Source organism: Heloderma suspectum, chromosome 2, assembly GCF_057233095.1.
Source record: "Heloderma suspectum isolate Gila_16-S chromosome 2, 16-S_ref, whole genome shotgun sequence".
NCBI classification, from domain to species: domain Eukaryota; kingdom Metazoa; phylum Chordata; class Lepidosauria; order Squamata; family Helodermatidae; genus Heloderma; species Heloderma suspectum.
Window position 1 is genome coordinate 141,439,941 of NC_139459.1, and position 26,707 is coordinate 141,466,647.

The 26,707-nt window shown below is 45.1% G+C and overlaps 2 protein-coding genes across 3 annotated transcripts; one reads left to right on the top strand and one right to left on the bottom strand.

The window, feature by feature from the left end:
• Positions 1-1,205: 1,205 nt before the first annotated feature.
• On the bottom strand, positions 1,206-15,451 carry LOC146352874 (biglycan-like). 2 transcript variants are annotated; one of them, XR_014787872.1, is made up of 6 exons: positions 15,425-15,451; positions 14,523-14,744; positions 13,783-13,833; positions 4,450-5,012; positions 3,466-3,559; positions 1,206-1,351 (listed from the first exon to the last, which is right to left on the bottom strand). XR_014787872.1 is itself a non-coding variant. In XM_084835097.1 (6 exons), the coding sequence occupies exons 3-6, from the start codon at positions 13,793-13,795 to the stop codon at positions 1,228-1,230; spliced, it is 342 nt and encodes a 113-aa protein (XP_084691223.1). In that variant the 5' UTR covers positions 13,796-13,833; positions 14,523-14,744; positions 15,425-15,451; the 3' UTR covers positions 1,206-1,227. The 2 variants fall into 2 exon arrangements, 1 of the variants encoding a protein (XP_084691223.1); XM_084835097.1 differs by having other exon boundaries at positions 4,902-5,012.
• LOC146352875 (uncharacterized) lies at positions 13,480-21,214 on the top strand. The gene is made up of 4 exons (XM_084835096.1): positions 13,480-13,600; positions 14,431-14,919; positions 16,666-17,131; positions 21,130-21,214. The coding sequence occupies exons 1-3, from the start codon at positions 13,498-13,500 to the stop codon at positions 16,764-16,766; spliced, it is 693 nt and encodes a 230-aa protein (XP_084691222.1). The 5' UTR covers positions 13,480-13,497; the 3' UTR covers positions 16,767-17,131; positions 21,130-21,214.
• The last annotated feature ends 5,493 nt before the right edge of the window (positions 21,215-26,707 follow it).

A 26,707-nucleotide genomic window follows, 5' to 3' on the forward strand; every position in this document is an offset into this window, starting at 1 on the left:
CACCTAGGAGGGCTTTCCCTGTGCATCTTCCTGATTTCCCTTCTCACAAAGATCCAACTTCCTAAGCACGTATTAGGCTTTCTCTGTTAGGCTATGAAGGGTGGGGTGACAGAAGTACCCCTAAAAGATGAAAATGTTCCAAGATATGAATACTAGTTGGTAGGAAAAGTGGATCTCAGTAGCCCATTGGTTTGGCCCAATGACTGGCTTGTACTTCTATTCACCATTGTCTCATTTCCATCCTGTCCTATTGCTAAGGTGTCCCCCACCCCTGCTGTGCATCGCTAAGTGAGGAAGATGTGGGCTTGTTTGCTTTCTAATTCTAAAAAGATCCATCGCAGCTGGAACATACTGATCTGCTGGAAAAGGGGGGAAAAACTGAGGGGAGGACATTTAATCTGTGTCTTTAGCAAGGGATTTCAGTGGCTCATATATTTATCTTGGATGTTCATTTATTTAGATGACAGGCCTGCAGTATAATTTAGCATTTTAGTCTTTTTTTGTGATTAAAGTTTCATCAACACCCCTTCTGTGGTGTTGATTTTCTCTGCTCATATCAATTTCAGAAACAAAGCGTTGTTCTAAATCAGCCATGAAGATGTTGCCATATTGTGAGGCCATGTGAGTCCGTGGCTGAGCCACTGATCTGAAGATGCATGTTCTCTCCAAAGCTGAAATAATTGTGAGTACAATTGTAAGTGACAGAGTTTGCTGGCTAGGTATGCTATAGCATCATCAGCAGTGATATTCCTGAAGGCTTGTAAGTACATTTTTGTGGGGGATGTTGGTGGAAGGGGAATCAACATCCATGGTAGTTAGGATATTTTCTGGGAGACTAATTTCCTCAAGGCGTCAGTGGCATCCTGCATGTATCTCGGAGAATAGGTAGCATATAGTCTGAGAATGGACCGGACCACCCACTAACTGGACCACCCAACTGTGACAGTACCAATGCCTGAAACAATGGGCTTCCCTGGGTTGCCTGGTTTATGCCAGACAGAAGATGCCTGGTTAGGGCTCCTGAGCTGTGTCAATACATATTTGGTCTTTCTCATCCATAGGAAACTCCTTCCTAAGATCTGTAGTTTTGTCTGGTATTCCTCAGTGGGATCTGAGGATAGGGGCCCGTAAAGAGTGTTAGGGAGTTGCCACTCAGCCTCCTGTACATAGTCCAACTTAATAAATATTACCACAGTGCTTTCTTTGTCAGCATCTTTAATTATGATGTCAGTATTGTTTCTGGAGCTGCGGTGGCTTAGTGGTTAAGACGCTGAACTGCAGGACAGCAGTTCGAGACCCGAGTGCTGCGTGACGGAGTGAGCTCCCATCTTCAGTCCCAGCTCCTGCCAACCTAGCAGTTCGAAAGCAAGAAATTGCAAGTAGATAAATAGGTACCGCTTCGGCGGGAAAGGTAACAGCGTTCTGTGCACCTCGGTGTTCAGTCATGCCGGCCACATGACCATGGAAGCTTCTTCGGACAGCGCTGGCTCTTCGGCTTAGAAATGGAGATGAGTACCACACCCTAGAGTCGGACATGACTGGTTGGGGACACCTTTACCTTTACCTTTTTATTGTTTCTGGAGCTGTGGATGCCATCACATTCTGCATGACTGAGATTGTGTGGTAAACAATGCTTGGAAATAATTCCAGAGGGTGTGAGGCAAGTCAGAATTCTTTTTGGTGTGTGCATGTATGTCTCTCTCCGTGTGTTTTGGAACATAAAGGTACACTCTGGGTGCATACCTATTTATTTATTTATTACATTTCTATACCGCCCAATAGCTGAAGCTCTCTGGGCAGTTCACAAAAATTAAAACCACAAAGTACAGAATAAACACAGTATAAAATATAAAAGCTTGAAACTACGGTATAAAAATACAACCAGAAAAAAACCTAGCAGCAATGTCGAAATTTACAATGCAGTAAAAAATTTAACACAGCAAAGTTCAAGGATGATAACGCTAGAATGCTAAAATGCTGGGGGGAAAAAAGGTCTTCACCTGGCACCTGAAAGAGTACAATGTAGGCACCAGGTGAACCTCTCTAGGGAACTCATTCCACAGCCAGGGTGCTACAGCAGAAAAGGCCCTCTTCCTGGTAGCCACCCGCCTCACTTGCTTTGGCAGGGGTTCGAAGTTTTTTAAAGTATATACCTAAGAATGGGATGTGTGTGAATGCACTACACAGGTGCTTGGAAGCATGCGTCTTAAACTAGTAGGCTAATCAGAGTACTGGGATTGGCTGTGGCTCCTCAATGGTGACCAGGGTTTGTTGCTGTGTAATGCCCTGAGAAACACAGTGTAGCTATGGGGGCCTTTATATTTGCATATCAGCATAAATCTTCGGTGATCCTATTTTCCTGTGGAAAACCAATCATATGCTGTCCTTATCTGTCAGTAGCTCATAATAATAATACTGACAACAACAACAACAACAACAGTAATCACCACCACCACCACCACCACCACCATTGATGTTCAGGTGCAGAAAATCCTTTTGCTCAAGAACGAAAAGATTTTATCTGGGGTCTGCTTTTGATACGATGTTAGAAGGAAGGAATGTTTAAGGATTAAAGCCAGGGAAGGCTTAAGAAGAGATAAGAATAACACGTTTTTTTTGGAAAAAATAAACTTTAAGCCAGACCAAATGTCTCAGTTTTGGTGTTTTAATGGCATCTGAGATGTCTCCAGGAAGAGGAACATGTCTATGTGACAGCAAGGAGAGATTAAGATATATTAAAGGAGATAAAATAATAAAAAGCACTTGTAGAAAACTTAAGATCTGGCACAGAATGGAGTGTGAAGAAAAATAGTGAAACTCAAGTCTCCAAGTATGACAATGGAAGCATTGAGAATCTATGCCACTCAGGGGAGAAAGAGATGTGTGCTGATGCAAATGGGGAGGAGCCCATGGTTGTGAGTGACAGCCACTTTAGTAGGTTCATTGTGTATGTGAATAATATGACAGGACCTGATACACAGAGAGGCAGGCAGGCAGAGGAAGGTATGGGATAGAACCAAGAGGAGGGGTGTATGGCCTGGGCATTCCTGAAAGAACCATTGCCTTGATGAATCTCAACATCTCAAGCAGTAGAAGCTGAAACAAATTTACTATTTCAGTCACATATTCAGTACAGGCATTTAAGTAGTTTAGGGTGCAATCCTATGCAGGTTCAGACAGAAAAAAAGCCCTACAATTCCCATCATGCTCCAGCCAGCATGGCTGGGAGTTGTTGGACTTTTTTTCTGTCTAAACCTGTATAGGATTGCACCCTCAGTAACAATCCAATGGCACAATTGAGCCTAAGTTGCAATGACGAAAAGGAGGAGTGAGTCCAGGGGGCTCATCAGCGGGTCCTTGCTGGGGTCTGGGCCCTTGGCAAGTGCCCAACCATGCCTATCTCGACACCAGCCCTGACTCATCTGCACAGTCCTGGCAATAGAGTTATTTTACAATTCATACTACCTGTAGACTTTGGGGTAACTCATCAGATCCTCTAATTCATTTTCCTGGATCTTGTTGCGGTCCAGATGTAGCTCATTTAGTGTTTCAGGCAGATCTGGTTGGGGAAGAGGTGCAAGAAGATACCATTATTTCTATATCACTTTCCACCAAAGGTCCGTAGCAGTTTACAAAAACCAAAATCACAATAAAAGCAACAATATCACACACACACACACACACACACATGCACCCCAAAGTGCAAAACAGTGCCACAATCAAAATAAAATGGCATAGCGGTGGTTAATTCTCAAAGGCGAACTGAAACACAGTTTTTACTTGTCTGCAGAAAGCAGGGAGGAGACTGTATGGATTTCTGCAGAAAGGGAGTAATTTGGGGGTTCCTATAGAAAAGGCCTTGCCCCTGGTGGTGGCTAATAGCCCCCCTAAACTGGAATCTTGAGCAGATCTAACATGTTGTGGGGGTGACTTGCTTCTTGGAGACCCAAATGGTTGCCCCCACCCCCTAGGTGCCACAGCTGTCACACCAAGCTTGGTAGCCAGTAAAGGTCCTGCTGCACCATCAGACTGGAGTATCACCAGCATGTCACCCCTCCAATGCTGGCAATGGCCAAGGCCAACATAATCTCAGCCATGAATGGGCAGAAGGTAGACTGGGGTCTACTGGTAGATCTCTGGGTGATTAGCAGTAGATCAGCAAAGGTTTCTGACTCCCACTTATCTAACAATAGCAACAACAAAAAAGCTTTCCCCCACCCCCAATTAGGTGCTGAAAAAGAACACTTGGGGGAAACTAGGATTTTTGTGTGAAAGAACTTGTCAGTTTGGTTCTGGTACCATGCACACATTCCTGGGCTGAGCATGTGTTCTGAGGCACCCTGTTCCTTAATTCTTAGTGTATGTCCGCCCTCCTGAGCCAGTATGGCTCCAGTTGGTGTATTCTAGTAAAAAAACAAAGTAGATCCCGGGACCCTGACATCTGCCCACCTCTGATCTTGGCAGCAAGAGATGTTGTCACAGCTCCTCCACTGGTGAATCCTATTGTTCCAAGAAGTGCTGGAGAACCAGACCATGATGGTTACTACTCCTAGGCCTGCTCTGGTCACAGCTTCCTTTCCCATGCTGACCAGTCTTCCATGAGCCTCTCAGGGTCCAGATGTTTGCATTCCTTTGGAATCAGCTCCTTCCTTCCTTCCTTCCCACCTTGAAAGCAAATTCTTGTGCAGCGGCCAAACCTGGGCAAGCTGCAATGTGCTATAAGTTTGCAACAAGCACTGTCGCATACAACGATAGATTCTAATCCCAACTTAAACCATAAAAAGCCAGGACTGTATGCTATATTCTCATAGAGCTGAAGGGTGTAGGAAGATGGCATCAATCACTGAGAGAAGCCAGGAGTTGCTATGACAAGGTAGTGGTGGGGAAGTCATATGCATTACCCTTGGGTACACCAGTGAGCTTGGCTTTTGAGATCCTCAGGTAGCTCAGCTTTAGGCCATCAATGACACCAGGTTCAAATCTACTGTTCTCCAGGGGGTTGCCACCCATCTCTGCAAAGAGAGAAACTGCATCACATAGAACAATAGTATTTAGCCTTATCAGACCCAGACCCAACTTTAATCCCAAACTGCAGCATGAGACATATTTTAAATTATCTACAGAAGAGATAATGGACATTTCTGGTTATGACATGATATCCCCTATGACTCAGCTGGAGAAAACACACACGACCTAATACGCTTGAGTGGAAATCTAGAACCTTGGAAGATGTAAACACGTCCCCCCCAAATCCCAATGAACTATAGGCATGATCTAGGCAAAGTTAAGCACTTCCAGGATCCAGCTGGAGAGATATATAGGTGCAGTTAGCTTTCTCGTTGAAATGGACAATAGGTTGATGCTTCACTGAGAAAGCTAGTGGGCACAGCTGAGAAGGACTGAAATCTCCCCACCTCCCCTGCCAGATTTCTGTTCATTGATATAATGGAGACATCCTATAAGCTGCTGTCACAGTTCCTTTCCAGTAGAGGGCAGGGCTGTTTAAATGTAGGGCATATACATGTCTTATTATACTGATCACCTGGTATCATTTTCTTTCATTGAAAGCTGTCACGGACCGTGTGTCTGTTCATTTGGATTGGGGCTGCAGTGCTGTTGTTGAAGGGTTGTTGTTTTTTTGTAACTAACCTCCCCCTGCACACACTCACACACATACCCCGTGCCATCTGCCCAACTTAAATCACTGGTCCTGAAACTGCTATTAATAGTGGAAGATGGGTACAATATGAGTACCTGCTGTATTTCCCCTCTGTGGCCAAACAGTAGCTTTAGAGCAAGGGGAATTTAAGCTGGGAAACAGTGTCTAATCCCCTTCCACCAGTCCAAATCATTCCTTCTGTGGCTGCTTTAACGAAAGAAAATGGTGTTGGGAGAGCTGATTATGGATCTCCTCTGTCACATGTAGTTTGGCCCTGAGTTGGCCCATTGGCCTATCAAGCCTGGAATTGTTTGGTCTGACAATATAGACTCTCAGCATAGCTCTCTTAGCTGCTTCCTCAGCTCCTTCCCCGTGCAACTAACAACAAAGATGTTTGGGGTTAGTTTTTTATTTGATTTGATTTGATTGGTTGTGGAGACTGAATAGTTAATCATCCTTGAGAGTAGGGGCATTTCTACATGAGGCTTTTATCCCACAACTTGACCAAGGCTTCTGCTAGCCAGATTCTTTGTGGGATTAAGCTTGGCTCCTTTACACATGCTTTTTTCCGGTGGGTTTCTTTCTCTGCCTTTCTATATATTTCATTATACAACCACTAGATGGTGCTGTGGTATAGCGGATTGTGCAACTACATGGACGGTTTCATGGAACCATTCAGGATATACCAGACTTTCCTCATTACAAAAAAACACCCATGATAATGGTTGAAAAGCGCAGGAAAGGTTGGCGTCATATAAAGGACCCACAAACTACCGTGAGTGAGAAATCATAAGGGCATAATAACAGCCTTGTGTAGAGAAAGGTTCTAGGTCACAGAGTCTCTTCCATATTATAGTCATGGTCGTGAACCTGATGGGATCTGAGCTAGCAGTGACCAACCAAGACAGAGATCTTGGGGTTGTGGTGAAAATGCTCAATGAAAATGTCAACTCAGTGTGCAGCCTCTGTAAAAAAGACAAACTCCATGTTAGGCATAATTAGGAAGGGAATTGAGAAAGAAATGGCCAATATCATACTGCCTTCATACAAATCTATGGTGCAGCCACACTTAGAATACTGTGTATGGTTCTGGTCACCACACCTAAAAAAAAAGATTTGTAGAGCTGGAAAAAGGTTCAGAGAAGGGCCGCTGAAATGATCAAGGGGCTGGAGCAGCTCCCCTATGAGGGAAGGTTGCAACAGCTGCGATTGTTTGGCTTGGAAAAAAGGGTGAGTAAGGGGAGACATGATTGTTGTTGTTGTTCAGTGGTTCAGTCGTGTCCAACTCTTCGTGACCCCATGGACCATAGCACGCCAGGCCTTCCTGTCCTGCGCTCTCTCCCGGAGCGTGCTCAAGTTCATATTCATTGCATCCGTGATGCTATCTAGCCATCTCATCCTCTGCCGTCCCCTTCTCCTTTTGCCTTCAGTCTTTCCCAGCATCAGGGTCTTTTCCAGGGAGTTTTCTCTTCGCATTAGGTGGCCAAAATATTGGAGCTTCAGCTTCATTATCTGTCCTTCCAATGAGCACTCAGGGTTGATTTCCTTTAGGATGGACTGATTTGACCTCCTTGCAGTCCAGGGGACTCGTAAGAGTCTTCTCCAGCACCACAGTTCGAAAGCATCAATTCTTCGGCGCTCAGCCTTCCTTATAGTCCAGCTCTCACAGCCATACATTACTACTGGGAAAACCATCGCTTTGATTAGACAGACCTTTGTTGGCAAGGTGATGTCTCTGCTTCTTACTATGCTGTCTAGGTTTGCCATAGCTTTCCTCCCCAGGAGCAAGCGTCTTTTAATTTCATGGCTACAGTCACCGTCTGCGGTGATCTTGGAGCCCAAGAAAGTAAAATCCGTCACTGCTTCCATTTCTTCCCCTTCTAAATGCCAGGAAGTGATGGGGCCAGATGCCATGATCTTAGTTTTTTTAATGTTGAGTTTCAAACCAGCTTTTGCACTCTCCTCTTTCACCCTCAACAAGAGGCTCTTTAGATCCTCTTCGCTTTCTGCCATTAGGGTGGTATCGTCTGCATATCGGAGGTTGTTGATAATTCTCCCAGCAATCTTAATTCCGACCTCTGATTCATCCAACCCGGCATTTCTCATGATGTACTCTGCATAGAAGTTAAATAAGCAGGGTGACAATATGCAGCCTTGTCGTACTCCTTTCCCAATTTTGAACCAATCGGTTGTTCCATGTCTGGTTCTTACTGTTGCTTCTTGACCCTCGTACAGGTTTCTCAGGAGACAGGTAAGGTGGTCTGGTACTCCCATCACTTTCAGAATTTGCCACAGTTTGTTGTGATCCACACAATCAAAGGCTTTAGCATAGTCAATGAAGCAGAAATAGACATTTTTCTGGAATTCTCTTGCTTTCTCCATGATGCAGCGAATGTTGGCGATTTGATCTCTAGTTCCTCTGCCTCTTCGAAACCTAGCTTGTACTTCCGGTAGTTCTCGGTTCGCATACTGCTGAAGCCTAGCTTGTAGGATTTTGAGCATCACCTTGCTGGCATGTGAAATGAGCGCAATTGTGCGGTAGTTTGAACACTCTTTGGCGTTGCCCTTCTTTGGAATTGGAATGTAAACTGACCTTTTCCAGTCTTGTGGCCACTGTTGAGTGTTCCAGATTTGTTGACATATTGAATGCAGCACTTTAACAGCATCATCTTTTAGGATTTTAAATAGTTTGGCTGGAATACTGTCATCTCCGCTAGCTTTGTTGTTACTAATGCTTCCTAAGGCCCACTTGACTTCACTCTCTAGGATGTCCGGCTCAAGTTCAGTGACCGCACTATCATGGCTATCAGGGACATTCAGATCTTTCCTGTATAGTTCTTCTGTGTATTCTTGCCACCTCTTCTTAATCTCATCTGCTTCTGTTAGGTCCCTGCCTTCTTTGTCCTTTATCATGCCCGTCTTTGCACAAAATGTTCCCTTGAGATCTCCAATTTTCTTGAAGAGATCTCTAGTCTTTCCCATTCTGTTGTTTTCCTCGATTTCTTTGCATTGTTCATTTAAGAAGGCCTGCTTGTCTCTCCTTGCTATTCTCTGGAACTCTGCGTTCAGTTGGGTATATCTTCCCCTTTCTCCCTTGCTTTTCGCTTCCCTTCTTTCGTGAGCTACTTGTAAAGCCTCATCAGACAGCCACTTTGCTTTCTTGCATTTCTTGTTATTTGGGATGAATTGAGTTGCTGCCTCCTGAACAATGTTACGGACCTCTGTCAATAGTTCCTCAGGCACTCTGTCTATCAGGTCTAATCCCTGAAATCTATTCCTCACCTCCACTGTATAAGGAGTGGATATGATTTAGGTCATACCTGAATGGTTTAGTGGTTTTCCCGACGTTCTTCAATTTAAGCCGAAATTTTGCAAGAAGCGGCTCATGATCTGAGCCACAGTGAGCTCCAGGTCTTGTTTTTACTGACTGTATGGAGCTTCTCCATCTTTGGCTGCAAGGACATAATCAATCTGATTTCGATATTGACCATCTGGTGACGTCCATGTGTAGAGTCACCTTTTGTGCTGTTGGAAAAGAGTGTTTGCTATGATCAGCATGTTCTCTTGGCAAAACTCTATTAGCTTTTGTCCTGCTTCATTTTGTACACCAAGGCCATGCCTGCCTGTTATCCCGGTGATTTCTTGATTTCCTACTTTAGCATTCCAATCCCCTATGATGAAGAGGACATCTTTTTTTGGTGTTAGTTCTAGAAGGTGTTATAGGTCTTCATAGAACCGATCAACCTCAGCTTCTTCGGCCTCAGTGGTTGGGGCATAGACTTGAATTACTGTGATGTTGAATGGTTTGCCTTGGATTCGTACTGAGATCATTCTATCATTTTTAAGATTGTACCCCAGTACTGCTTTTCCCACCCTTTTGTTGACTATGAGTGCTACTCCATTTCTTCTAAGGGATTCTTACCCACAATAGTAGATATGATGGTCACCTGAATTAAATTCGCCCATGCCTGTCCATTTTAGTTCGCTGATTCCCAAGATGTCGATGTTCAATCTTGCCATCTCATGTTTGACCACCTCCAGCTTACCTTGATTCATTGATCTGACATTCCAGGTTCCTAAACAATATTGTTCTTTACAGCATCGGATTTTCTTTTCACCACCAGACACATCCACAGCTGAGTGTCCTTTCGGGTTTGGCCCAGCCGCTTCACTCTTTCTGGCGCTACTTGGAAATACCCTCTGCTCTTCCCCAGTAGCATATTGGACACCTTCTGACCTGAGGGGCTCATCTTCCGGCGTCATATCTTTTAGTCTTGTGATACGTTCCATGGGGTTTTCTTGGCAAGAATACTGGAGTGGGTTGCCATTTCCTTCTCCAGTGGACCACATTTTGTCAGAACTCTCTGCCATGACCTGTCCGTCTTGGGTGGCCCTGCACGGCATAGCTTATGGCTTCACTGAGTTACGCAAGCCCCTTCGCCACAAAAAGGCAGTGATCCATGAAGGGGGGAGACATGATAGAGATGTACAGAATTATGCAAGGTGGATAGGGGGACATTTTTCTCCCTCTCTCAAAATATTAGAACCCGGGGTCATTCCATGAAGCTGATCAGTAGGAAATTCAGAACAGATAAAACGAAGTACTTCTTCACACAGCACATAATTAAACTATGGCATTCGCTACCACAACTTGTACTGATGGCCACCAATTTGGATGCCTTTAAAAGGGGGTTAAACAAACTCCTGGAGGAAGAGGCTATCAGCACACAAGGAAGGGATTAAGTGATGAACATGGATGCATGACAACTGAAGGAGCCCTTTGTATTTCTGCTCAAATGCATATTACAACAGTTGTATGCTCTGCAGTAAGGGCAAGTTGTGTTTCATAGAATCATAGAATAGTGGGGTTGGAAGGGGCCTACAAGACCATCGAGTCCAACCCCCTGCTCAATGCAGGAATGCAAGTCAGAGCATCCCTGACAGATGGCTGTCCAGCCTCCTCTTGAATGCCTCCAGTGTGGGAGAGCCCACTACCTCCCTAGGTAACTGGTTCCATTGTCGTATTGCTCTAACAGGAAGTTTCTCCTGATGTTCAGCTGGAATCTGGCTTCCTGGAACTTGAGCCCATTATTCCGTGTCCTGCACTCTGGGATGACTGAGAAGAGATCCTGGCCTTCCTCTCTGTGACAACCTTTGAAGTTCTTGAAGAGCGCTATCATATCTCCCCTCAGTCTTCTCTTCTCAAGGCTAAACATGCCCAGTTCCTTCCATCTCTCCTCATGGGACTTTGTTTCCAGTCCCCTCAAGCTCAAAAACATACCAGAGATAGGGAAGTAGGTCTTCAGCAACCTCAGTTGCACTGTTGCAGTCAAAAAGCACTAGGCCCTATGGGGAAATGGTTGACAAAATACTGTCCTAGCGACACATTCGTCCATGCAGCTGGTGAGATGAGTCCATCTAGATCAGGAGTAGGCAAATTGTGGCCCTCCAGATGTTTTGCACTACAACTCCCATGATCCCTCACCATTAGCTATGCTGGCTAGAGCTGATGGAAGAGCCCAAATATCTGGATGGCCAGCCGTTAATCTAGATGAAAAACAACACTTACCCACAAAATGAACACAGTTGATCATTTTAGATGAAGAAACCCCAGCAGGAGATGTGTGTGCTTGTTCAACAGCAAAGACATTTCTCTCAGCAGAATAAGCACAAAGTGACTACCAGCACAAGTTTCTTTAAGCCAACTTTTTGTACTTTCCATCCTTCTTGCACCTCCCTTATTTATGAAGTGCAAGGATTTTAGTACTGAACACTATTATATTTCTTTTGCGTTTACCATTTACTGATCAGGGGCTTCTGGCAGCTGCTATCTAAAGAACAAACCCAGGAATGTTAAATACTTCCGTGCATGTCTCATCGCATCTGGGTTGGCCCTAAGCAATCAACGTGGCCTGGAGCGGAGGCACACTTCTCCGGCCATGCCCCTTCCTGGAAGAGAGTGGCTGGGTGAAATCTGTCCCAAAGTGCTTTGGGCTCGTGAGCAATCCAGCCACTCATCCAGCCGTGTGCAAATGCTTCTGCTCCTCTATGTGCTCACCGGCCTGCTGGCCTGTGCTCTTTCAGGTGACTCTAGGGCTGTGCCTACTAAACACTGAGCAGGGGGTTGGACTCGATGGTCCTACCGGTCTCTTTCAACCCTACTGTTCTATGATCCTATGAAACCCAGGTCTACCGAGATGGTCTCTTCATTCTACTATGTGCCCCTTTTGTTTTTCAGGTGAAGAACTGGTGTCATCACAGTATCTAATAGTTGGCAAGGACCCATCTGTCTCTGTGACCTGCACACTGAAAAATACTGCGTACCCCTGGATGAGCTGGTGTGTGCAGGACCTCTGTGGCCAGCTGCACTGCCTGGCAAACGTTAGACTGGAAGGGAAAAAGGAAAGGGCAGCTTGGGGACGCTCGTCCTATGAGGCTGAACGGGTTAGTGACACAGAGCTGAGGGTGGCGGCGAATGTGACCGAATCCCAGACTCTCTACTGCACCTGCAGCACAGACCACAGTGAGAAAGAGAGCAAGAAGGCTGCCACAAATGCTGCTTCTTCCTGTGTCAGCACTGCTGTCCTCAAAAAGGCACGAGCAGGAGGTGGGAGGTGTCTCTGACGTGTCATCAGCGATGCCGCAAGCACAATACAGTGCCAGACACTGGCTTGAAGGATATAGGATATAGGCATCCGATATAGGCATCCCAGGGCAAATCCCTGCTGTCTCTCAGCCTAGCCCACCGCACAGGGAACGTGGGATAAAGGGCTGCATGGAGCTCCGTAGCGGAGGCCATTATAGCTGTGTAGCAGGTAAAATTAGGATTAATAAGCAACTGTGGCATTTGAGCAATCATCGTCCCCCTGGCACTCCAAAATGCAAAGGACTGGCTAACGATAGGGACAACTGAATTCTCGCTGCAACAAAATATCGATTGCATTATCTGGAGAGAGAACCCAGAGAATTGAAACCCCACTTCATCAACCAATACCTACAGAAACCCAGTGGCAATTTCAGTAATGACCATTTGATATGCCAATTTATAGACAAAAGTGCTGCCTTTTTCTTGATCTTTATCCCTTTACTTCTAATGCTTCTTTTCTCCACAACATATTTACCTCTATAGTTCCATTCATTCCCCTTTCATTGAAACATCACATGACTGCTCTCTTGAGGAAAGTTCCTTCGTTCTTGAGTGTGTGTATGTGTGTATACACACACACACACACACACACACACACAGAGACATATATATATATATATATATATATATATATTCCTTGAGTCCTGAAGATGAACAGCAGGAGTTCACTTAATTCATTAATTTTTTTTATAGAAGTTGTACTCTAAACCTATGTAGTAGGAACAAAGGGAAGTCCCAGAGATGGGTCAAGGGTTATGTAAAGAATGAAATGAAATTCACAGAGTGGAATTTGATCATTAACACTGGCTAATGTCCTAGTGAGGTGGGACAAGAGGTGTGAATGGAACCAATATCCTCTCCGTTTTTCCTATCAGACATGTAGGAAAACAACTCCTGTGAATCTGAGGGAGATGATTCAGGCATGCCTTGCTCTCTTCTAGATAATGGCGTGGAGAGTTTCTGGGTACAGATAGGGTTTTTTAGGGACAGAAGGTGCATGTGTGTGTATTTCTTTGCAGTCCTCTTCTAGAAAAACTGTATATTGTTATCTCCACTGAACATTTCCTGCCCCAGCTGACTGCGCTTTTAGCCTCTGTGCTTGAGCTGCCTCTAATTTCTTCCCTCTTGCCCACGTGACTTTTTACTTTCATATCTGTGTTTTGCTGCACTAATTCTTTGATAGCTGTCAAGGATGTTGGTGTGTCTGCAGTTGGCTCAGTCAAACAAATGTCTTCCTAGGTGCCCCAAAGCCCTGATGAGCTACTATTTGCTTGTTGTTTTACTGTTCTCTTCAGGTAGGTGACTTAGCCCTTTAATTTTAATCAGTGGCCTTCAATCCTTTCAAACCTGGGACTTATTTGTAACATGGAACACTGGACTCACTTTCCATTTTTACCATATGGCTGGAGACAAACAATTCTTTTCCAGGGAGGCGTAGCTGGCACAATAACGGTATTCTATCCTATGATGTACTTACTCATGTTCTTCATCCCACTACTGTCTTGAGTCAAACAGGTCTGTGCAAAACCTATGAATGCAGAGGAAAGTGTAATAACTGTATATGTGCTGGGCAGAGATGCCAGTCTCAGACCAGTTTCAACGCCCTGAGAAAACCATAAGAGTCCAGTCTATATATACGACTTTCTCTTGTTCTTGTATTCTGTCTTTCTCTCTGCCAGTCTTTCTTCTCACACCCACCCTCTCTCATTCCCTCCCTTCCTTCGCCACTTATCCTTAAAAAGAAAGGTGCCATTGGTGTGAGCCAGCTTACATTAGGCATGACCCACTTGTGTGTCACAACCCACCAAGGAGATCGTGATGTTAAAAACACCTGAGGAAGTAAGTTGCAGGTGTTTTCTCTGGATAGAAAACTGTAGGAAATGACCGACTGTATGTTTTCGAAATGCTAGCCCATTCTGGACATTTCCTTGTATTGTATCCTGGACTAACTATGGTGTTGTAAGTATTATAAAACAAATATGTTTAGGGTTTGTAATGCTTAGTGGACTCCCCTTTTTTAGAAATATATCCTATATCTGAAATTAAACATCCCCTTTTATATTAAATCCATCTCAATAATTGCTTCCCTGCTTTATTCATTTACTTTCTCCCCCTTTTCTTATAGGTTCTGCTGTTAATCAGCCTTCCTCAGAGGTGGTCAGGGAAGGGCAGCCAGTAACCCTGACTTGTTCCCAAATGAAAACCACCCATACTTACATGTACTGGTACAAACAGCAAATGGAGAAGGATGCTCAGCTCCAGCTGGTGGCTTTTACATCAGAAGATTCAGGAGCAGATAATGTCATTGACAAGGCATTTCAGGACCGCTTCAAGACTACCGGGATGAAGAACTATGCGTTGCCTCTGTCCTTGGAGAAAGCCCAGCCGGGAGACACTGGCACCTACTTCTGTGCCAAGCAAGATTACACAGTGAAGCAACTGTTGAGGAAGCCAAACAGAAACCTCTTCACTGAGGAGTGCTTGGTATATGGGAATGGCTATTACACCGGTGCAGACCAAGATATGTTGTGCCTGGGAGATAAAATCCAAATGGGACTTGGCCATGGTGGAGGCATAAAATCCAAATACCCTATCTCCATGGTGGTAACAAAATGTATGTATGTATTGATTTGATTAGATTTGTACCCCACCTTTCTACCAAGAAAAATGGCACTCAAGGTGGTGTAAAACCTGGCTAAAAACAATAATAAAACAAATGCATTAAAACACAATTATCAATACAGCAATAACAGGATGAAAACAGCACCCACCCCAACAGACCACGTGCTTGAATAAAAAGGTCTTTGCCTGCTGGCGGAAGGACAACAGAGAGGGAGCCAACCTAGCCTCCCTCACCAGGGAGTTCCACAGCCTCGGAGTGGCCACTGAGAATATGATACCAGACAAAACAGTAGGCAATTTGCTGCCCATGAATGGCACCCCAAAACCAACTGCCGCCCCTTGCTTTATGGGAGGGATGGCTCTGGAAACTACTATGGAGATAGTTGTGGGTCACAAAGACCCATAATTTAACCAACATCCATGTGAGCTTGCAGCTGTTTGGCTTAATAGACAGAAAACCTGAAGGTGTGAAGTAAGTTAATTGAAATACGTCTTACCCCAACTCCATTTTGGCGATATCTCTGTGTAGAAGGAACTGAAAGTATCAGATAGAGCATGGGTGGGGGAAGGGGGCAAGTTGCCCAGGGAGTGGAAGAAGGATGTTGACATTTGATGTGATGGGAGGGGGGAGGGGGGAGGGGGGAGAGTGGAGAGGCGATGGGAGCCATGGCTGACTGAAGGGGAAGATAAAGTCTTCAGGAGAGGCAGAAGAAAACAGATGAAGAAGTCGAGAATAAGCATCTGAGACGGCAGAAGACCAAGAGTAACAGACCAGATCAGACAGAGAAAAAGAGCAGTTACTGTCAACAGAAGAAGCATCTGTTCCTGAGAGCGTGAAGGATCTGTGCTGTATGTCAGGCCTGACTGAAGCAGAAAGCAGGACTTTAGAGCATCTGTTCACCAGCCTAAAATCCTACATTTAAAATGGGGCTTTCTGCTTCTGTTTTAAATGCAGGATCAAAACAGACTCCCTTTACACGTGCTTCCTTTCCCCCCTCCCCTTTCCCCCTCCTTGTCCTCCTTATCTGCATCTTCCATATGTTTCATTGGTCCAGCCCCTCTTTTTGCTGCTTTTCCTTTTTCATGGAGGGAACTCAATCAGAACACAAGTGGGGTAATTTGATAGCTCATTATCTCCTATCTATTTAAAAACAGAATAAAGATAATTCAGTGCAAGAGATGCTCTGGAGGTTCACACCCTCATCTAAAGGGCCCACAAACTTCTGTGAGTGAGCAATCTCAATAGCAAGATAAAAGCACCGTGTGAAGGAGCCCTTAGGGGTTTCTGTTTTCTGAAGGGACACATCCAGAGGTTTGGGGAAGGAAGGACAGGACCGCAACAGACTTACTGTTACTATTTCTTGAAACTGTATTTATTTAAATGCTGGAAGCATTTGTTTATTCTGGCATCAGTGTTATATGTTTTGACTTCCCTTTCTTTATTAACTGAATTCTGCACTTGCCTTTATTTTATAAATTTGTGTTAATCACACCCTGCTGTTTAGATCTAATTGCATATCTAGGAACCTGAGGTCTGCTAACCTGTACTGTATTCTCCCGAGTTGGCTACAGGTTGTAACAGAAATAACATGTCTTGGATAGTAAGGGTTGCAGTGCTTAATAGACTCACATGTTTTAGAAATGCATACCATTTTGGAAGTTGGAACATCCCGCCACTTTATTTCTAATTCCTCTGGTTCAATCTTCAACTCGTTTATTCATGCATTTATTCAACTAGGTTCTGCTCTTCATCAGTCTTCAGACATTGTGCAGAGGGAAGGAGAGTCAGTGACCCCGAACTGTTCCCAAATGAAAACCAGTTATGGTTACATGTATTAGTACGCGAAGCAAAGGGAGAAGGATGCACGGCTTCAGCTGGTGATTTTTTTCAGTAGAAGGTTCTGGAGCACCTAAGACTGAGAATGCCTTTCAGGACCACTTCAAGACCACCGGGATGAAGAACTATGCGTTGCCTCTGTCCTTGCAGAAAGCCCAGCCGGGAGACACTGGCACCTACTTCTGTGCCAAGCAAGATTACACAGTGAGCAACTGCTGGGGAAGCCAAACAGGAACCTCTTGACAGGGGAATGAAAGTGGGAATGGCATCTTTTTTGACACAGGGCCAGCCCAGAATTTTCTGGTACCTGGGGAAGATAACATTCATGGCAGCCCTTTCCATTATTAACATGGGGAACAATCCACAGGTAAGTTCTCCAGCATAAGCCCTATTAGAATGCTTAGCTTTGTAGGAGTCATGTGTATTCATGGTGCTATATAAATACGAATATGCTTATACTGTGGCAGACAGTTGGGGGCTGTCTTCACGAGCAATTTACGAGCAAAGCTAGAGCAGCCTGAGTTTGTTTGTGACAAATGATGTTGTCACCAATCTGCTGCCAACCAGCTGCTTCCTTCTTGAAAAGCTGCATTTTCTGAAACTCCTTTTAGTCTGACTTTTTTTTTCTGAAAGCAGCTCCCTGGTGGTTTTACCACAGTGTGCCATGTCTGTCCCCCTACCCCCTGCATTAAACCCTGGGTGTGCCTCTGTGACCTGGCAGTGACATGGTCAAAGGGGTGGGAAGCCCCATTCCCTCTTGTTCCCCCAATCGAAGTAGTTTTTCCCATATCCCCCTGGTCTGTGTATGTTTACTTGGAAGTGAGAAATAAATCTCGCTCCCCCACAGTGAATCTTCAACATTTTCCAGTGCTTGATGGGACTTTCTGTAAAGTATTCCCCTTCTGTTTGTGTTTACTCAGAAGTAAGAAATAAATCTCTCCCCCCTGCAGTGAATCTTTAACAGGTTTCAGTGCATAAGGAGCCATGGTAAATCACTAAAGCATTAAAGCATTTAAAGGGTTAAAAGGCTAACTTTAGTAACTCATCCTAAAGTACTCTTTTGCTATCTTGATGCTATTCTTCTTTGACATTCTGTATTTATTTATTTACTTATTTCATTTCTATACCACCCAATAGCCGAAGCTCTCTGTAGTTTCTGTAGTTTCTCTCTTGTTATGTAAAATCGCAATAGGGAGCTTTTCATCTCATTGCAAGCAGCGAGAACGAGAAGGGGGGTAGAAAGGGGGGTTGGAAGCAATAATTCTATGACAGAGAACTGGAATGGGGCAAAATTGAGAGGCCAGGCTACTTTCACAGGAAGCCTTTAGATGCTGCACTCCAGAATCGAGGATTTTGGCTTCTCAAGGCAAAAGTGTGCACATTGGGGAAAAAGGCAGCGGGGTGGGGTGGGGAGAGATCATATAGTAGCAGAAGGGAGCCTTCAGAATTGTGAATTAGTTGCTCTCCATTCATAATAACGTAATAGCAGGGGGGAGCCTGGACAAGGGGGCAAACAAGACTCTCTCATTGGTTGAACAGCCCCTGCCAGTCTGATGATGTTCAGTTCTACTTCCCCCACCCCACCCAGAAGTATGTTCTTTTCAAGCACTGTGTGACCCCTGAAAACCAGATTTTAACGGTACTGTACACCCAGCTTTTCTTGCTTCGTGTGTCCCTGATGGACCAAAGCTGATTCCATGAAAATCCAGGTAATCCTCCAATGTGCTTCTCGTTCTGTTCTTGTGAAGAACCTCCCGGGTCATTTGAGCCCAAGGTTGTCTGCGCTGAGTGGCAGTAGCTCTGCAAGGTCTCAGGTCAAGTTTGCCGATGACATCAAATTATTTAGGGTGCTTAAAACAAAAAGGAACTGTGAATGATCCAAAAGGATCTCTCCAAACAGGGGGGAATGGGCATCCAAATGGCAAATGCGGTTCAATGTAAGCAAGTGTAAAGGAATGCACGTTGGGGCAAAAAATCCCAACTTCAAGTATAACCTGATGGGATCTGAGCTAGCGGTGACCGACCAAGAAGGAGATCATGGGGTTGTGGTGGACAGCTCAATGAAAGTGTTGATCCAGTGTGTGGCCACTGTAAAAAAGTCACCATGTTAGGCATAATTAGGAAATGGCCAATATCATACTGCCTTTATACAAATCTATGGTGTGACCACACTTAGAATACTGTGTACAGTTCTATTCACTGCAAATTAAAAAGAGAATGCAGAGCTGGAAAGTGCAGAAAAGGGCAACTAAAATGATCAAGGGGCTGGAGCATCTCCCCTCTGAGGGAAGGTTACAACAGCTAGGATTGTTTAGTTTGGAGAAAAGGAGGGTCAGGGGAGACATGGTAGAGATGTACAAAACTAGGCATGGTATGGAGAATGTTGGTAGGGAGACATTTTCCACTCTCTCTCATAATACCAGAACCCAATGGGGTCATCCCATGAAGCTGATTGGTGGGATATTCAGGACAGATAAAAGGAAGTACTTCTTCACAAAGCACATAGTCAAACTATGGAATTCACTTCCACAAGATGTAGTGCTGGTCGCCAATTTGGATGGCTTTAAAAGGGGGTTAGACAAATTCTTGGAGGAGAAGGCTATCAAGGCTACTCATCCTGATGGCGATGTGCTACTCCAGTATCAGAGGCAGTATTCCTATGTATACCAGTTGCTGGGAAACATGGGTGGGAGGGTGCTAATGCACTCATGTCCTGCTTGTGGGTTCCCAGTCATCAGCTAGTTGGCCACTGTGTGAACAGAATACTGGACTAGATGGACCATAGGTCTGATCCAGCATCGCTCTTCTTTTGCTCTTATGCGTCCACAATGTAAATATCTTTGCCTGTCCTTTTGGTATCTTTGCCAGCCCTTTTGCAGCAGGAGCATAAAAGCAACTGAGCAGTTCATTGCCCGGGTGATATTCTTTCATTCCAGGGCAAATCTATGAGGGACAGGATTGAAATCCATCTGAGCAGATCTCCAGTTCTCTGGCTGCATAGGCCCATTGTAAACTTCTAAAGGGAAGGAAGAAATAAAGTGGCAGACAAAAATGAAAACAGGACAACATTATTGTGGTCAGCTCTGATCATTTTATATGCTCCAGTTATACTGCTCAGCATACAACAATAAGATGTCATGGGGGAGATTTTCATTTTCCTTGAGCAGCAACACACCTTGTGCTGGGCTTGAGCCCCACCCGTTAATGGAGGGGCATCCAAACAGGAAGCCTCCCAGCCCGACTGACTCCCCACCTCATCTTTTCAGGATGAGAAGATGAGACGAGCAGGCGCAGTACCAACAAGATAGCGCAGGACCCACCTGCAGAGCTACAAGGAAGCCATCGTCCATGGACTGCGTTTGTTCACGTCCATCTTTTGCTTCTCCTGTCTTTTGGATTCCTCCCCTCACCCTCTTTTTTTAACCCACATAACTCCCTTTGTTATCTCCCTCACTATTGACATTCCTGATCAAGGATTAGTCTGATTGCTTTGTTCGTTTGTTTTTTGGCTTATATGACTCCGAAAGTGCAACATACATTGATAAAACATTGTTGTTGTTCTTGTTGTTGATAATGCTCCATACAAAAGCAAGATATGCGTCACAAAAGCTTAACTTACAGAATATCCTAGACTGTTTACAACATTAGAAGAAACCTTCGGGTGTACTTGCTCATTGCTCTAGAGAGGCATTTTGTCTAACATCAAGAAGAAAGATGTAAGGAGCACTGGGGTGCATACGCTGAAAGGCTTCAACCCTCCCTCAAGTTGCACAGTAGTGATGACGATCACCCTCCCCTCTGAAACTGCTGGGGAAACGTCCATGGGCATCAGTGGCAACTTCCCTTCTGGGCAGATTCGGAGGGGGGAACTTGAATCAAAAGGGACCTGTATGGTGTGTGTGTGGGAGGATTAATGCCCCCCTCCTCACACCCTGCAGCTCTGATCAGCAGCTCCGAGTTAAAGAACAAACCCAGGAATGTTAAATGCTTCCGTGCATTTCTCATCGCATCTGGGTTGGCCCTAAGCAATCAATGTGGCCTAGAGCAGAGGCACACTTCTCCGGCCATGCCCCTTCCTGGAAGAGAATGGCTGGGTGAAATCTGTCCCAAAGTGCTTTGGGCTCGTGAGCAATCCAGCCACTCGTCCAGCCGTGTGCAAATGCTTCTGCTCCTCTATGTGCTCACCAGCCTGCTGGCCTGTGCTCTTTCAGGTGACTCTAGGGCTGTGCCTACTAAACACTGAGCAGGGGGTTGGACTCGATGGTCCTACCGGTCCCTTTCAACCCTACTATTCTATGATCCTATGAAACCCAGGTCTACCAAAATGGTCTCTTCATTCTGCTATGTGCCCCTTTTGTTTTTCAGGTGAAGAACTGGTGGAGATGTCATCACAGTATCTAATAGTTGGCAAGGACCCATCTGTCTCTGTGACCTGCACACTGAAAAATACTGCGTACCCCTGGATGAGCTGGTGTGTGCAGGACCTCCGTGGCCAGCTGCACTGCCTGGCAAACGTTAGACTGGAAGGGAAAAAGGAAAGGGCAGCTTGGGGACGCTCGTCCTATGAGGCTGAACGGGTTAGTGACACAGAGCTGAGGGTGGCGGCGAATGTGACCAAGTCCCAGACTCTCTACTGCACCTGCAGCACAGACCACAGTGAGAAAGAGAGCAAGGAGGCTGCCACAAATGCTGCTTCTTCCTGTGTCAGCACTGCTGTCCTCAAAAAGGCACGAGCAGGAGGTGGGAGGTGTCTCTGACGTGTCGTCAGCGATGCCGCAAGCACAATACAGTGCCAGACACTGGCTTGAAGGATATAGGATATAGGCATTGGATATAGGCATCCCAGGGCAAATCCCTGCTGTCTCTCAGCCTAGCCCACCGCACAGGGAACGTGGGATAAAGGGCTGCATGGAGCTCCGTAGCAGGGGCCATTATAGCTGTGTAGCAGGTAAAATTAGGATTAATAAGCAACTGTGGCATTTGGGCAATCATCATCCCCCTGGCACTCCAAATGCAAAGGACTGGCTAACAATAGGGACAACTGAATTCTCGCTGCAACAAAATATCGACTGCATTATCTGGGGAGGGAACCCAATAACTCCAGAGAACTGAGCAGATCAGAAACCCCACCTCATCAACCAATACCGACAGAAACCCAGTGGCAACTTCAGCAATGACCATTTCATCTGCCAATTTATAGACAAAAGTGGGACCATACCATATTTACTGCTATAGTTCCATTCATTCCCCTTCCAAGGAACATCACATCACTGCTCTCCCGAGGAAAGTGCCTTCGTTCTTGAGTAGATACATATCCCTTGAGTCCTGAAGAGGAACAGCTGCAGTTCACTTGACCCATTAATGTCATTGTATTCCACCTCTAAGCAAGGGGAGGCAGGAGGTGTCTCCGGTGTGTTGTCAGGGATGCCGCAAGCACAGTGCAGTGCCAGGGACGGGCGAGAGCTACTTGCCCACTAGGGCCGGGCAAGCTATCCTTTCATGAAATGCTGCATGGAGCTCCTCAGTCAAAGGGCAGGGCAGGAAGGTAACAGATGGAAATGATGACTGGCAGGCAACTGTGCCACCTGGCCTTCATAGTCCACATGGCACTTCAAACTGCAACTCTCAGGATAGCTGTGGGGAAAACGGAATTCTCCCTAGGACAAGCTATCCTTTCATGAAATGTACACCGTTACCTCCACTGAACTGTTCATTTCCCAGCTGGCTCTGCCTTTAGCTCCTGCAGTTGAGCTGTTTCTCTCCGATTTCCTCTCTCTTGCTCACATGATTCCTGTTCTCACATCTGTGTTTTGTTGCATTCGCTGCTTGCTGGTTATCCGGGATGGTGCTGTGTCTGCCGTTGGCTCGGACAGGCAAACGCCTGCTGAAATTCCCCATTGCCCCGTTGAGCTTCCCTTTGATGGCTGCTTTTCTGTTCCCGTCAGGTAAGCGACTTAGCACTGTTACTTAATTCAGCGGACTTCAACACATGCATATCTGGAACTAGCTTTTAAGCCAGTCTGAAACAATCCAGTCTGTTGTTGTTGTTTCTATATGTCTGATGAATACAATCTTTTGAAAGGAAGTTGCCTCTGTCAGTGTGCATACTCTTCCCTTCATCCACACCCTGCCAATCGATGAAGACTGAGGCCACGAGAAAAATGGGCAATAATGCCTGTATTAAACCAATTTCAATTCCCTGAGAAAATGATATTTGGCTTCCAGCCTATGGCCATCTTTCTTTGGCACTTGTACTCTCTTCTGGTCTCTCTTGTTCTCGCTTTTGCACCCCCACCCGTCTATCTCAAACCTAAAAAAGACAGATATGTTGGTACCACTGATGTGACTCAGACCCACCAGGAAGATCAGTGATTAAAAAAAAAAACCTGAAAAGGCTGCAGATGTTTGGTTTATAGGTATAAAACATCAGCGTGGCAAAGGACTTGAGTCAATGTCTCCTTAATTGTGGCCCATTTTGGATATTGCCTTGAATTACATTCTTTGGACCTCCTACAGTATTATGTTGGAAATTGCACAACTTAGGCAGCAAGGGTTGCGATGGATAGTGGACCCACTTCTTTTAGAAATGTGTTCTGTTTTTGAAGTTGCACGCCCTCGCCCTCCCTTTATTTCTCTCTTTTCTGATTATGTCCTCAACTCTTTTATTTTTTATTTTTTACCCTCATAGGTTCTGCTGTTAATCAGCCTTCCTCAGAGGTGGTCAGGGAAGGGCAGCCAGTAACCCTGACTTGTTCCCAAATGAAAACCAGGTACAACTACATGTACTGGTACAAGCAGCAAAAGGACAAGGGTGCCCAGCTCCAGCTGGTGGCTTTTACATCAGAAGATTCAGGAGCAGATAATGTCATTGACAAGGCATTTCAGGACCGCTTCAAGACCACCGGGATGAAGAACTATGCGTTGCCTCTGTCCTTGGAGCAAGCCCAGCTGGGAGACACTGGCACCTACTTCTGTGCCAAGCAAGATTACACAGTGAGGCAACTGCTGAGGAAGCCAAACAGGAACTTCTTCACTGAGGAGTGCTTGGTATATGGGAATGGCTGTTACACCAGTGCAGACCAAGATATGTTGGTGCCTGGGAGATAAAATCCAAATGGGACTTGGCCATGGTGGAGGCATAAAATCCAAATACCATATCTCTATGGTGGTAACAAAATTTATTTATTGATAGATTTGTACCCCACCCTTCTACCAAGAAAAATGGCACTCAAGGCAGCGTACAATCATGAATAAAACCTGGCTAAAACAATAATAAAACAAATGCATTAAAACACAATTATCAATACAGCAATAACAGGATGAAAACAGCACCCACCCCAACAGACCACGTGCTTGAATAAAAAGGTCTTTGCCTGCTGGCGGAAGGACAACAGAGAGGGAGCCAACCTAGCCTCCCTCACCAGGGAGTTCCACAGCCTCGGAGTGGCCACTGAGAATATGATACCAGACAAAACAGTAGGCAATTTGCTGCCCATGAATGGCACCCCAAAACCAACTGCCGCCCCTTGCTTTATGGGAGGGATGGCTCTGGAAACTACTATGGAGATAAATCTTTCAGCAATACTTTATCGTCATTTAATGGATAATGTTACCCCCTCTGAATAGTTCCCCTCTCACTCTGCTTTTAACCGGCTTGGGGTTCTGTATGTGTGTGTGTGTGTGTTGAGTGGTTTCTCTCTAATTTCCCCTTGCTTGCTCTCAGAACTTCCAGTTCTCACATCTGTGTTTTGTAGCATTTGCTACTTGATGGGTGTCTAGAATGTTGGTGTTTGCAGTCGGCTCAGTCAGGCAGATGTCTGCTGAAATGCCTCATTGCTCCAATGAGCTTCCATTTCCTTGTTGTTTTATTCTTATCACCAGGTAAGTTACTTACAGCCATCACTGAAATCAGAGGTGTTGAACCCTTGCAGACCTGGCACTCATTTTTAACCCCAGCCTGAAACACTGCACCCACTATTAATTTGTTATTGTGTGTCTGGAGACATTTCATTGTTTCCAAGGGGGTTAAAAGGACACAATAGAGATATCATTTGTTGCTATGTGCATGATCATCTTTATCCCACTGTTGTCTTGGGTCAATCAGGTTCCTGCAAAATCTGGGGAAGATCTGTGAAAGCCTTCGAAAAAAATGCTGTGGTGGTGCCACCGATGAGACCTATCTTTGGCTGGGACAGGGAGACAGTTGTGGGTCACAAAGGCCCATAATTTAATCAACACCCATGCGAGCTTGCAAGCGTTTGGCTTAATAGACAGAAAACTTGAAGGTATGAAGTTAATTGAAATATGTCTTACCCTGACCCCGGTTTGGTGATATCCCTGTATTGTAGTCTTCTGACTTTGCTACAGGTTGTAATTAGAATAACAACTTTGGGGTAATAAGGTTTGCAGTGTGTGATAGATCCACATGTTTTAGAAATGCATTCTCTTTCTGAAGTTGGAACATCCCCCCTTTATATCTAATTCTTCTGAATCAATCTTCAGCTTGTTTATTCATGCATTTTTTCAAATAGGTTCTGCTTTTCATCAGTCTTCAGACATGGTGTGTAGGGAAGGGGAGTCAGTGCCCCTGAGCTATTCCCAAGTGAAATCCATTCATAATTACATGTACTGATGATACTAGCAGCAAAGGGAGAAGGATGCATGGCTTCAGCTGGTGATTTTTTCAATAGGAAGTCCTCGAGAGTCTAGATTGAGAATGCACTTCAAGGGTGCTTCAAGAGCACTGGAAGAATTATACATGGGTTCGCACAACATGCTAACGGAAAGTCAATGGTTGAGGGTGGGTTGTCATAGAATCATAGAATCATAGAATAGTAGGGTTGGAAGGGGCCTACAAGACCATCGAGTTCCACCCCCTGCTCAATGCAGGAATCCAAGTCAGAGCATCCCTGACAGCTGGCTGTCCAGCCTCATCTTGAACACCTCCAGTGTGGGAGAGCCCACCACCTCCCTAGGGAATTGGTTCCATTGTCGTATTGCTCTAACAGTCAGGAAGTTTTCCTGATGTTCAGCCGGAATCTGGCTTCCTGTCACTTGAGCCCATTATTCCGTGTCCTGCACTCTGGGATGATCGAGAAGAGATCCTGGCCTTCCTCTCTGTGACAACCTTTCAAGTACTTGAAGAGCGCTATCATATCATATCTCCCCTCAGTCTTCTCAAGGCTAAACATGCCCAGTTCTTTCAGTCTCTCTTCATAGGGCTTTGTTTCCAGTCACCTGATCAGGATAAAATGGAAAGGAGGAGGATAATGTAAGCCGCCTTGGGTTCCTTGCAAGAGGAAAAAAGGTGGGATATAAATGCAATAATAAATAAATAAATAAATAAATAAATAAAATCATCTTTGTTGCCCTCCTCTGAACTCTCTCCAGTTTGTCTGCATCCTTCTTAAAGTGCGGTGCCCAGAACTGGACACAGTACTCCAGATGAGGCCTAACCAGTGCTGAGTAGAGGGGAACTAGTACTTCCTGGGATTTGGAAGCTATGCTTCTATTAATGCAGCCCAAAAGAGCATTGGCCTTTTTTGCAGCCACATCACATTGTTGGCTCATATTCAGCTTGTGATAGACAACAATTCCAAGATCCTTCTCCCTTGAAGTGTTGTTGAGCCATGTATCCCCCATATTGTAAGTGTGCATTTGGTTTCTTTTTCCTAGGTGCAGAACTTGGCATTTATCCCTATTAAATTTCATTCTGTTGTTTTCTGCCCAGCGCTCCAGTCTATCCAGATCACTTTGAATTTTGTTTCTGTCTTCCAAAGTATTAGCTATCCTGCCCAATTTTGTGTCATCGGCAAATTTGATCAGCAGTCCCTGCACTTCCTCCTCCAAGTCATTAATAAAATGTTGAAGAGCACTGGGCCCAGGACTGAGCCCTGCGGTACCCCACTCATTACCTCTCCCCAGTTTGAGAAGGTCCCATTGA